At 39.0% G+C, this 14,264-nt stretch overlaps 1 protein-coding gene across 1 annotated transcript; it reads left to right on the top strand.

The window, feature by feature from the left end:
* Positions 1-2,985: 2,985 nt before the first annotated feature.
* On the top strand, positions 2,986-9,521 carry LOC139719477 (putative E3 ubiquitin-protein ligase UBR7). Its single transcript, XM_071630893.1, has 8 exons — positions 2,986-3,030; positions 3,331-3,426; positions 4,218-4,271; positions 4,729-4,837; positions 5,424-6,304; positions 6,700-6,862; positions 7,201-7,262; positions 8,276-9,521. Exons 3-8 carry the CDS (start codon positions 4,230-4,232, stop codon positions 8,372-8,374), a joined length of 1,356 nt encoding a protein of 451 aa, XP_071486994.1. The 5' UTR covers positions 2,986-3,030; positions 3,331-3,426; positions 4,218-4,229; the 3' UTR covers positions 8,375-9,521.
* The last annotated feature ends 4,743 nt before the right edge of the window (positions 9,522-14,264 follow it).

Genomic DNA, 14,264 nt, shown 5'->3' with positions numbered 1-14,264 from the left:
TTTTGTTTACATACAGCATTATCAAAAGAACCTTTTGCGTCAATAAACATTAACGTTTCAGAAACGCAAGCGGTTTCACCTGAATCGTTATCAACGCAAACTAATGATCGGGAAAATTAACTTTTGTAGTAACGATGAGTAACGATAACAAGCGCAAATTAACGATGTTTCGTTGACATTAACGATAGGTAATGCAAGAAATCACACGAGATTTTGGCTTCCGTTACCCAGACCTGGTGAAAGGACGACGTACCGGTAGCCCCTGCCGAGTGTAGCGATCTATGCCTTATATACTTGGCGGAGTCTTTTCGCGAATCGAATCACGATTTCGCGAATGGTTAATACGCAATCGGGGTCACCAAAAACGCACGCCGGGCCACCAAAAAAAAAAAAAAGCCGGATGTTTGCCTTAAGTGTTGAAAATGAACAGCGGTAACAATCGGCTAAATGCGATGCTAGAAAGTAGAATAAAGGTCAGATGTTTGCTCTTAATTTTTGAAATGAATAACTGTAATATTCAATGTGGATAAAGTGTCTTGATGAAGGGCAAATATCGGGCACACCGCTCCAGCTCTCGGCTCCAGAGTAGACAACATACATGTACATTATACATGTGTACGCGTGGTGTAACTGTAAGTCGATTTTTTTTCGACTTACGCACAAGTCGAAACTCGCCTAAGTCGATGTGTTTTGCTCAGTCCCGAGAAGATCGACTTATGCGAGTTTAACTGTAGTAAGTCTACTACGCTACGTGTGTCATCCGATCGTCAGGATCATCCAACATTTATCGACCACCTATTTTTAGATCGACCACCCTCGCGCAATAGCTTTCTCGCGTATAAAATAAAAAATACGCGTGGGACGGGGCACAATACGCTGGAACATTCGAACATGAATACAAATCGAGAAAAATTAGGGGATACAGCCTACAGAGCAGAGCTCCAGAGAGCGAGAGAGGTAAATAACCATACATTCACATAATCTGAGGAAACATGAGGAAAAACAATTGAAGAAGATCCTCATTAAATAGTTCATAATAATAGTATACTAGAGGCCTACACGTAATTATTGTTATTACACATATTTACCCATTCACTGGATTTACATGCTTTTCAATGGGAAAACAGGCGGTCGGTTTAAAGAATGAGCTACCTGTACCATGGGCAAACAAAAAAACAACTCCCGTGTGTTTATCGCCGAGATTTACGTGCGCATGCGTACATCTTGTGTAGGATACGGAGCGACGATCTGAGCATGAGGTAAGGATCTGCGGTATCTTCATTTCATTTATTTATTTCCACAGGGTAGATAAAAAGACATACAAGCATTACGTGAGCGCAACTTACATTATGCAAGATGCAATGCAATAAATGTATAACACGTGGAGGAATCAACAATAGGCCATAAAGGCCTTTCAAAGGCTGATCCCTGACAATTAAAAATGGTACGATTGTTAATTACTATCACAGAACAAAACATTACAGAATACATGGGACTATACAGATGACAAAACATTACAATAAACAAGTGATTAGGCAAGCAGTATATTATCTAAGTCATTCATCTTCTCCCAAAGTATTAAATAAAGATGAAATTGAGGTAAATCTGTTGAATATTTTCGGTGAAATAGTGCTGGTTACAAATAAAGGCGGTCGATGAGTAGTAAACTTACATATCATATGTCCAACCAGACACGTAGATTCCATACAAACAAAATGTCATTGATTGTCAATGCATGCATATACAGTACTGTATGCATGCACCGGCCGCTGCACAACACATCGGCATCGTGTCAGTCGCCATAAAGCACGCTGACTCCCGCTACCGTTGTACTATCTCGAAATTGTCATATCATCTACACCCTACAGACTGTACGTGCTGTCATGATCTAAAATTTTAAATCTGAATGGTTTCGCCAGCAAATAAAACCTTGGCTCAAAAGTATTAAAGTAAAGAACTGTTTTGCTTTTTGTCTATTTTCAAAGAGAGTGAAGATGAATTAAATTTATTGCCACTGGTTATTTCTCCTTCACCTGACAGGGTTATGTCAAGAGGCAGGCTTTGTATGCCTGCAAAACTTGCAGCAGTGTGAATGAGGCACCAGCAGGGATATGTCTGGCATGCAGCTACGAGTGCCATGATGGCCATGATTTTGTAGAGTTGTACACGAAAAGGTAAGTTTGTGTTCCCTTGACAGTGTGTATAAGTTTATAACAATACCTGTTATAGAATGGGTAGCGAGAATCCTGCGATCTGATTGGTCGAGAGCTATGTGTTCATTTTTACTGGCCGCACGCTGAGTCACAGTGGTAAACATGTTATCGCGCACTTAGGAAGAGTACGCGTACTTGTAACAAAGGTTCGCGCACTAAAGCAAGCGTTCGCGCACTCAGCTTGGCCATGCATCCAGTAAAAACTTATGCATGGCTGGCCATGCATCCAGTAAAAACGGTAAGTACGGGTATGCATGCCCTTTACGGAAAGCCAAAAGGAAATGCATCCAGTAATTTTGTCATCGGGTAACACGATAGAAAACTGGGTTTTTGACAAGAAAATTGCCCATTCTATAAATCAAATGACGCACGTGTCTTTTCGTGCGTCAGTCGGAATATAGTGTGCATGCGGTAACTATGGAATTTAGCCTAAACCCACTCGGCTTCGCCTCGTGGGTTAAGCATTCCATAGTTACCTTATGCACACAATTCCGACTGACGCACTCAGACCTGTGCGTCATTTGTATACTGTGCTGTATGGTGCATTTGGCACTGAAGATGGCCCAAAATGAATATGAGAATACTAGTTTTTGGAATAGGTTTTATTTGTCACACTTATAAGAATAAAGTCATGAAACAGAGTTTTAATTTGCTGCATTGCTGTGAATCTATAATATGTATGATATGGTGAGCATGTTTTGTAATTTTTTGTCTTCATGAATTCACATCACATTTGCACATTTTCACAACTTACAGAAACTTTAGATGTGACTGTGGCAATTCGAAGTTCCCTCAGTTATCCTGCAAGTTGTTCAAGGTAATCACAATCATGTGTTGACATATTTTGTTTGTGTATTTTGTCTTTTTTTGTGCTTGTGATATCCCTTGATTAAATTGAAACTTGGTCATTGTCAAGTCAAGAATCGGGCAGTTTTGATTGGGACATTTTATCAACCATGAGTTAGACTTAAGAAGAAGAATGAGAAAGAGAATGAAAGAAATGGAAGATTTGTCATGTTTTCTTGTAGTACATGTACATGTATGTATTGACAAGTATGGAGAAAGGACTGCATCCACAAAATTGTTTGTTTTGTTTGCATTGTTTGTTTAACCACAGATCAAGCAACCAGAGAATCCAGAAAATCACTACAATCAAAATTTCTCTGGCCTCTATTGTACCTGTCACAGGCCCTATCCAGATCCGGAAGATGAGGTACAGTGTTGAGCATAACAGGTTCTAGAAACATTAGAATGTGCAGTGCCAATACTATTATGTCTGAAAGTTATACTTTTGATGTAACCAGCAAGTGGCTCTATTAGTTGATGACACTTGTGTCAATAATACATGTCAAAGTGAGGACTTGGTCAGACAGATTCTATATAAATTCAATTGTAAAATTGGTATTACACAGCTGTTTTATACATAGATGTGATACACACACACATCTGCATGCGTGCACGCGCGCGCGCACACACACACACATATATACCTGTGTGTTTATTACTGATGATGTGCAGTATGGTCATGTATTATCTACAACTTGTAGTCCACAAAGATCATATTGATATGATATTAGAGGAAAGTCCAAGGACCATAGCTGTAGCAAATGTTTTCCATACAGGACATCCAAACTAATGTGTACACGATATTTGGACCCATCTCTACTTTGTGTCCCAATTAGAAACATCGATATGACAATATCCTTTAGATATTTGCACTATTGCAGTGGTTGTTATTTGCCCACATTATCAAAAAGGCTACTGTATATCTGAAAAAAAAAATATTGTCATGTAAAAGTGATTTGCAAGCAGTTGTCATATAATCTCATAACAGAGCACCGTATCCCATCCCTGTTTATGTCTATAGGCCCTACTCGGAATGTGTTGAGAATCTAAGACAAACCTGCCCCTGTTTGTGTCAGCTACGATGTATCTTTGAAATTGAACAAAACCAGCCTATCAATAGATTCTGTCTCACTCATGTTTACCCTGATGTGTTCACAGATTGAGGACGAGATGATTCAGTGTGTCATTTGCGAAGACTGGTTTCACGGCCGTGTGAGTATAATGAATTAATGAACTTGTGACTGGCACTGTCTACATCAGCACTTACATTCACATCCATCTCATAGATTGCCCATTGCAGCATACACCCTTGGCAGATTCATAGTTGTGTAACATATGTAATATTTACTAAATTATGGCATTACATCTACTATGTCCTGCTTGCTAACTTCTTCACTTGATGTTATGGCTTTGTTTGTATTGAAAATTGAATTGAATGTTACGAGATAAATAATATCAGACAAGTATGTAGAATGTAGAACAATGTTAGAATACTGTCCATACATGCAAATTGTGTTACCTTTCTAATATATTATGATGACTGTTGTTGTTGTAAATATGGTTACAAATTATCTGGGAGATTTTGAAATTATGTAGTAAAGTGTGCTGAATTGTGTGGTTAGGGTTCAAAGGAAAAAAAGTTGTACTAATCAATGTTTTATTTTTACAGCATCTTGGACTTGATGTAATTCCTGAGAGTAGCGACTATCAAGAGATGGTGTGCGAAAGCTGCATGAAGCAGTGTGATTTCCTGTGGAAATACAGGGTACACAGCATTGGTAGGTCAATCTGAAATCCAGAAATATAGGCAAATTTTTCACTTCTCCTGTAAATGGAAAACTCTCTGTTGACTATAAAGCGAGGTATGTCGCTGAATGTGACATTCTCCACCTCAAGGCTGGAAATGCAATTTCATCCTGAAGGTGACTGTCAGCCAAGCATTTCAAATGGCAAGGTGGTACATAGTGTACACACTATGATATAGAACTGCCAGGTCTCCTGGATTCTGCAGGAAGTACTCTGAAAAATGAATTGTATCCTTGCATCCTGACTAAAATAAGGAAGCCTTCCTGCTTTGGGAATTATCATTACTTAAAAGGATGCATTTAACATTCAAGTTTCTTTTTGAAAGCTCTAAGTAGTTTGATAGTTTATGTTGGAAGCCTTGCAAGATAATATATCTACCTTTACCTTATCAAAAATTTAAAGTTATGGCAAAAGGTCTAATTGGGCTAAATATGGTGCCTTCTGCTGGTTTTCCTTCTATAGATGTCAAATTATGATTTGATACTTTGTATGGAAGAGAGAACAGTGCCAAGATACATACTGTACCAAATCTTACTGATATTGTCTTGTATCCATCAGAAACCAGAGTGACCGTAGCAGAGACATCTTCAGATATTGATGTGACATCACACTCACAGGAACAGAACAGATCATGTCAGTCATTCAATGACAATCCAGAGATCAGGGCAGTGAAAGCTGAACCCGCCAGCAATGGACTCTCAACTTGCACAACTCCGGCAGATGGAACTGGAAATTCTGGTACGCCATGCTTCAACTCAGCCACATCTTGCAGCAACAAACCAGAAGCAACCACACAACAAACTACAGAGGCAGTAGTGTCGAGCAGCACTACAGCACTGGAGAAAGCTAATGCCAACGATGCCATTTCCACAGATGTAAAAGACACTGCGTCTCCAACCAACGATTCCCTGTTGAATCCTCCATCTGTAATAACACCAGCAGATGGCTCCTCTGAATGCGTATCATCATCAACAGGTTTCTCCACTGAAATTACACAAAAATCCACAGCAGCAAGGACTGTCTTTGCCAGCAAAGAGTTGGGCAGGGAGTGTGAAGTGACATCTTGCGCTGTCAGCGTGAGTGATATGCCAGCTGTGAACGCCACTAATCAGACGCTAGCTCCGAAGACAGAAGCAATTCCAGCGACTAGCATCGCCTCCACATCGCAGGCTGATATGTCTTTGTCCAGTAGGCCGTCCTCTGAGCAGAAAGATGTGGGACATTCCTCTCAGAGGGACCAACAGTTTACATCGGCATCCAAAGGAAATGGCCAGTCAATGAAAGAGGATTTAACCCCTGATGCCCTGGCTGATGAAGAAAAGGGAACTAGGCTCTGTCAACTGACTGAGCTGAGCATGAGGGACATTTTGAAGAGCAAAGGAGCAGTTTTCTGGCCACTGGGATGGAGGGAGAAACTTTGTTCCTGTGATGAATGTCAGGTAGGTCGATACCATACAGTAAAACTTAAATAAACCTGAGGCAACAGTACTAGAAATCTAACTTTTTCACATTTCTTTTACTTTTAAACTCTCTGCACATGATACCAGTCTGTCTGAGGCGTACCGGTACTTATAATTTCCTGAGCTGTGAGTAGAACTTTGTGTGCACTTTGCCAGAAATGTGACCCCCGATTAAGGGGTTAGAATTAAATATGAATTTCACAAGTGATTGGCTTTATATTTTCCTTAAATGGCTTGTTCCTTGCTCACAGTGCTACACAATTTTAAACTGTGATCTAGATGCAGTGGTGAACAAACAAATGTGAAACTTTGAGCACTTGAATTCTCTTAATCCCCCCCCCCCCCCCCCCCCCCCCCCCCCCCGTCATCTTCAGGCCATGTATGCAAGGCTAGGGGTGGCATTCCTGCAAGACGGTGGTGACACGGTGGTGGCGTACGAGGAGCGAGGGAAGGTCAAGCGCAAGGGGTCACAGTACGACCAGGGAATGGAGGCACTCTCCAGCATGAACCGTGTCCAGCAAGTGGAAATGCTTCATGGTAAGGCAGAATGTGACCATCGTGCTCATTGATCTGCCGCAGAATGTTTCAGTTTGACAAACGGAGCTGGCCAATGTGAAGTGGTGGTAGTTCTGTATATATCAGTTGAGTTGAATGTAGGTGACATATGAATCATTTGAGTTCATATATGATAAAAAGCTTTATCAGATAGCCCAATATTTTTGATAATTTAATGTTTTCATATTGTCTTTCTTGCCAGAAGGTTTTATTCTTACTTAATTCTTGTGGCGAAGCAATACCTAGAGATCTTAGGGACTGAAAGCAACGTTGAAATGGACTTCAGTTCTTATAGTATGATCACTTCATCTCTTTGAAAGGTTACCAAGATATGAAATCAGCCTTGAGTGACTTCCTGAAGGGCTTTGTTGAGCAAGGAAAGGTAAGCCAGTCTAAGTCAGCTCATCATACCGAGTTCATCATGTAAGATATGGAAGGTCACGGACATCAAAACCGTGGCATCAGGAGAGAAGAGTCATAGAAAGTCCCAAAAGCTCAGCTTCTTGTTTGTACTCTGCCAATTCCTAGAAACCACATTTCTGTGGTCTCATGCTTTATCTGTTTATAGTAATATTTGATATTCATTGGTAGCATTTTGCAAGTAAGAGTTTAGAACAAAAATACTCTATGATTTGAGTCCTTTGTTGTTCACATTAGAATTTTATTTCTGTTTCAGATTTTCTTAAGCCTTTTTTTTTTTTTTTTTTTGCAAAACGTAGTTATTACTGATTCTTATATCGGCATTTTTCGAAATATTTTACTGTCTGGTTTTATGCAACTTTAAGGAATTGTCCTGTTCCTGCTAACCTGTCTTTTAATGTAAGATGTGCAGTAAAATGTGTTGGTGCCATTTTGATTATGACAAGACGAGGATTTCTGCATAGATTTGACAAGGTAAAGTCTATTCATTACAAGACAAGGGAAAAGTGAAACTTTCAGCATTAGAACAATTTGTTACAAGTCACAGAATATTCAACAATTTGGAAGTACTGAATGATCATAATGTGATTATTTTATGTGTCTAAAACTGCATTAGAGCTGACAACCATATCGGTATGGTATTACAGGCAATGGAAAATTTTACAGTGTATTTGGAACTTGTTACAAAGGATATACTAGGAAACCTATTTTTCCGTCCAAATCATAAAACAAGGCATCATTTGCTGCCCATGTACCAATACTGTCAGACTAAAAACTCCCTCAAAATCCAAAATTGATATTTATAAACTAAATTTCAAGAATATCCTTTTCATGGGAGAGAATTCATCATAATGGTTCCGTAAGCCCACAGACTTGTCGATGTTGTTCAGCGCACTTAGCCATCAATTTGTTGTAGCTCTGCGGGGAAACGTAACCAGGCTCTTAACTTTTGTTCTTTCCTTTTGCCTCGTGCAGGTTGTGACAGCCACTGATATTCAAGATTTCTACCAGGGACTTACCAGGAAGAGACAGAGGGTTGGATCAGCAGGAACTGTCCAGTATCTCTGCAAGTAGAGGAGCAAGTCTTGGCCAAAAGTACCATTTTCAGCTCTACTTTTTGAATCAGCTGAGTAAACTTTGCCATCATGTCTACACCCTAATTACCTTTCAGCGAGGGCAGTGGCTGCCGAGAGCACATTTGAAGTCTGAAACAATCACTAATCAAGCATTTCAGGGTTTCCTGCATAAAGTTGCTGTGAAAATGACTCATCATTGAATAAAGACATTGCCTTTTGTAAGCATTTCACAAGCAGCAGGAAGGTGCAAATGGTACTAGTGTATTTAAATGTAGGTCAGATCCCTGTGTTTGAAGCTTTTGTTACTGTCAGACATATTTCAGTTCACTTTTCTATCTTGCTGAGAAATTGTGAGAAATTTTTAATGGTGATTCGAGTTACCTGTACATTCCTGTCACTGTTGCAACTGCGAAGGATTTTGGTTGTTGTCTAAAAAAACAGAAAGCGTCTTCTGATATGATTCCAAGTGTTTGGTACTTTGTATGCATGGGCGGCAATTTAAGTTGCCATCGTGATCTTGAATACCGGTATTGTGATGTCCCCTCTGCTGTTTCATTAACCTGTGGTTGTCCACAAAACTCCACCCAATAGTAACCTGTTCTTTATGGGAAACTGGTTTACTAGGTTCCTGTGTCATCGACTCATATACGGGAACATGGTATAGACAAGGTTCTGAGGGGGGACATGTCATGTCCCGTGATAGGCAGGTGGCGCGTATTGTGAGCTAGAGCTATGCGCTTAATACACATGCGATTTGTTTTTGCCCCCTGGGCAATACATCATTTGATGTAATGGAACCTTGTCTGTATATCAGGTTACCAAAATGTAGACAAGAGTGCATTCATTGCCTAAATTCATGTTTATTTGTGTTATACTGACCAGAAAAATGACTTTGATAAAATAGAGTTTCGTCTGTCAATATCTGTTCTCTTTCACTATCAAAACTGCATGTATTTTTGTCTAATTTTCCTTTATCCAATGTAGTAGTGCACTTATTTTGCTATAAAACTTGTATGAATACATACATAGACATCAATTTAAGACTGAGCTCAGTACATTTTGACTTTCACTGACCCCATTTAGGTGCCCTCAGTGTAGAACAATAGAGTTTGCAAGCCTATCAGTGCATGCTTTATTCATATTTTACGTCAGATCAATATTCTACATTGTTCCATGGTGCATGCAGTTGACCATGGAAAGCAAACGTGTACTGCTTTTGGATTACCAACCTGTCCATTCTTTGTTGACGGGCAAAAAGAATCTTGTTTTGGGGGCACTGAAGGCACTCAGAAAATTGCAAGAGAAACAGGTTAAGATTCTACAGTTTAGTGGACAATCATTAAAGTACATAAAAATTGTTAAAGTAAGAAGTGTTCATAGGCAAATCTATTTTTTTGCTGGGGGGGTTGACCCAATGACAATTCTTTTGACTATTTAACTACGTTGGGCAGAGTCCAATACAGGGTGCTGGAAACATAGTGTGGGGGTCTTGACCCATGATGGCATTTTTCTATGCAAATCACATTTTCACCTGTCAGCCCAAGAGATCCGCCACTGGTGTTGAAGTTGTCTTTGTCATGGTTGATAGAATTGAAGACATGTATTTATATTTGTGGGTTTGTTTGTTTTGTTTTTTCTTCTATCATGGCCCCGTAATGATATATAGTGCACTTATGCTGTTTCTTCACAATTTCAACATTTTTTCTTAATGGGGTTACTTTCATTTTTATATGGTTATGATGAGAACTCTAATGTTGCATGTGACTTGTCATCACAGAAGCCTTAAACAGAACTTTGCTAATCATCCATTTCCTAATTTTTTTTAAATGTTGGTATGTATTGCACGTTTTCACAACTAAAAATATAAACAGGAGCCAATGAAAATACCAGACTTTCATTTAAAAAACAAACAAACAAACAAACGTCCAATTCGTGTTTCACTTCAATGATTACCTGATTTTGCAGCAATTACTGCTGTAGAATTTGTGATCTCGTTAGGGTAATGTGGCAATTGGTCATGTACAAACCATGGCAAACCATGCTTGTTTTACTTGTGCATCAAAGTCTGGAGTACACAGCAATACAGTACAGTATAAAATCATCGCTGGGGCAACGTATCTAAAAAAATGTCATATGTTCAGGAGAGAGAGAAAGAAAAAAAAAAATGGCAGCCACAGCACTATATCAAATGGGATAGCCTTTCCTTTGACATGCCATGGTGGCTTCGTTTGTGGGGTAGGATTTGGACAGGACATTACTTACCCGATTATCTGACCATTAATCTATAAAAGTAATTTTCACCAAAATTTGAGATTCAAGGTCTTGTCACCCCAGCGACGATATATGTATGCATATATACAGACAGCTGTATATGCAAACTACAGACCCCCCCCCCCCTGAACACTTGTATTAGGTTTTCTTTGTGATTCATAATACCACCACAACCATCCGTTATATCTATTCCTTGCCTTTATATACTGTATTCCATTTTGTTTGCCGGTGCACGCGATCTGTACAATTGAACCAAACAAAATGGTGAGCATTTTAGCAAATGAAACTTCAAGCTTTTAATCACTTTTTGTGCTCTTCTAGTTACACAGAATAAACAGTCAAGCCATAAAAATGCATCATATGATATGCACATTTATTTATTATCTTGGTGTCTTTTCGTCTCTTCTCTTTTGATACTCTGTGTGATTTTTGTTCTTTTCTTTTTTACTTTTATCCTTGCTGGTTGGTTTCAGATGAATGTAAAGGTTGCTGGTTATAATTGTATCCCCCGAACAGAGTTCGGAGGATACTATGGATTTGGCCTTGTTGCGCCGCTGCGTCCGCGTCCATGTCCACCGCAGAGATTTTCTTGTGAGTGCTCTACTAGCTGCAGTTCTTCTTAAATCATCTTCAAATTTGGCATGAAGGTGTATTATGGTAAAACGAAGACGCCTTTGTTTTTGGTGATGGCGCCCTGGCTTGTTTCGTCTTTATACATGAAAAGGTAAATTTAACAGGGTCTGCTTGTGTGGGCGACGCTGGCCTTGTTTCTTGACTGATTTTTTTTTTTCAAATTTGGTATGTAAATGTATCATAGTCAAATCTATACACCTATACCTATTGATAATGCTGCCCTCACTGTTCCACCTTTTACAGGGTCAAAGGTCACCCTGATCATATCAAAATTTGCAAAAATGCTTTTATGCAGTAACTTGAATGTTATTCACTGGGTTTTACTCAGACTTACTAAGGAGGTGTATGGGTGGTCATTCTACATGAAGGACACAACAGTTTGTGGTGACGGCGCCCTCAGTGTTCCGACTTGGAGGCCATGTCACATTTCTTGTATATGCTCTATAAGCCTCATTTCTTGTCGGATTTTATTCAAACTTGCTATGGAGGTTTGTGGGGGGTTATTCTAGGTAACAAAAGTTTCCATTGACAGCGCCCTCATTATTCCAACTTTTAAGGATTCCATGTCATATTTCTTGTATGTGCTATACTACATGTAACCTCATTTCTCATGGGATTTTATTCAGACTTGCTAAGGATCGGTGAACGGATGGTCATTCTACATACATGTAGGACACAACAGTTTGTGGTGGTGTTGCCCTCAGTGCTCCATCTTGGATGCCAGTCACATTTCTTGTGCATGCTCTATCAGCCACATTTCTTGTCGGATTTTATTCGAACTTGCTATTGAGGTTTATGGGGAGTTATTCTAGGTAACAAAAGTTTTCATTGCCAGCGCTCTCATTGTTCAAACTTTTATAGGATGACATGTCATATTCTATGTATGTGCTACATACTAGCCTCATTTCTCAACGGATTTTATTGTATCCTGTGACATTTGCCATATTATACAACATTCTGGCCTAAAAAGTAATCCAGATGGGGTATGGGAGACGGGTTCGGGGGATACATGTGCTTGAACGGGTCTCCTGTGCAAGTGCTCTAGTTCTCCCTTTGGTCTTCAACTGTTTGTCAGCATTCTAATCTATGGATGTACAACATATTATTGTCAAGTGTGATATGAAGGCAAAATGTTTTTGAAGCAGATTGTGCACATTTCGAATGAGAGTACATGTACATGTTGGAAGCTGCATGTTATGTGAACACATACACACATCCATGAACACAAGTCCACATAGTGCTGTCAATTGACAACAAGTAGACCTTTACACAAGTAGCAGTTTTTCTATTTCATGACTAAGTTTCAAGCTCATTTTGGTAAGAAAGTTGCTAAATGTTTGTGCAAAAGTCACTGCACTGATGTATGTCCAATATGGATATACAACCATAGCATTACACTCAAGAGCTTTATCAAATTTTGTTGCATTTGCTGAATACATGTATTTGCTTTTACCATTTTCTTCCCCAAGAAGTTAACTCTTTTTACTTGTATCAAAGTTAAGAATAGTGAAAGGCACCAGTGGTAACTACCAATCCGAGCTGCTATCTTTATCTGCTGTGGCACAATGCTAAAATATACTTGTCTTCATGGATTAAGCACACACAAACTTTGACATTTTCTCACTTTGAAAAAAAGTGCGCCGTATACATGTGCATGAGAAAATGCAGTATTCTTGCAAGCAGTTGTTTGTACTGTACATGCAGTGAGGAATTAGGAATAAAAGGAGAGAAAAAGAAAAGACATAAAACAAGTCACACTCGCAACACATTGCTAAGTAATCTCAAGCATTACCTCCTATGTTATGTAAGAACCAGGTACAAAATGGTATAATGTAATGTGTTCTGCACAATACCACAAGATGTGTAAGAAACATCACAATGTGTATCACTCTGAAATGGATTTCATTGTAAAATGAGTATGCTATCCAGAAGAGAAAAACAAAGGAATGGCAGGAACATTTCGTGTTTTATTCAAGTTGAATGCAAGCTCACACATCCCTGCTTTTGCCACTTGTGTACAGGAAATGGGACTTATGTCATGTGCTGTTTGTGTTGATTACTTAGTAGTAATTCACACAGCAAAGATTTATGTGCATAAAGCAAAGAGCAATGCAACACAATGTACTTTTCAGCAATGTGTTTATTACTTTCATATACTGTTTTCTCTATTCAAGAAACTTTACAAAATGTCTACATGTGATTTCTCTATGCAGTACAAGGGTTGATGACCAAACCAATAGTTGGTCGACCTCACACAAATCAGCCACTTCTACAGCTTTATCAAGAGAGAAATAGGCCATGACCTACTCTGTAAAACAAAAAACTACAAAAATGAAATAAAAGGTTTCTATTTGCACATACCACTGATTGAAATTTATTAATACAGAGGTCATTACATCGACATACTTTCATCATTCCCATAGATTCCACTCATGCAAGACTGAATATTTTATTTAGTTGTACATGTATTTGATAATGGATGTGAGGTTATCAATACTTGTACAGGTACATATGTAAAATCTTCTACGTGCAAACATTTGCCTTTTTTTCTCTCTCTCTTCTCTGTTTTTATTGGAATAAGGATGACTTCTTTATTCTCTCAGCACGCATTGCTCCAACACACGTGACCCCAATTCAAATACACTTGTGACTAGACACTGCCAAGTTAAGTACCCTCCTGAAAACTGTAGTGGTCTTTGAGGAAGAAACAATATACACGTATTGTGCATTTATAGCACCAAGCAAAGTACATCCATGCTGACACTATTTTGACAGACACCCACTTTAAACATCAGTGAGAATAACAGAGTCAGCATCACTCTCTGTTGGCTTTAAGAGAGTATTTTCATACTCTCTCATCTATATCCCATGAACAGCAATGTCATGATCAGCAATTAAAACACTAAACTTCCTGAACTCAAATGTGGTTTTACACTGGCTTGTCTTTGGACAGGATAAATCATCTCTGGAAATATAATCCAAAC

This window comes from Diadema antillarum, unplaced genomic scaffold (genome assembly GCF_040938485.1).
Source record: "Diadema antillarum isolate AM-2024a unplaced genomic scaffold, OU_Dant_1.0 scf00000111, whole genome shotgun sequence".
NCBI lineage: Eukaryota > Metazoa > Echinodermata > Echinoidea > Diadematoida > Diadematidae > Diadema > Diadema antillarum.
Note: the sequence above shows the minus strand (reverse complement) of the source record. Positions and strands in the feature narration are given on the sequence as shown.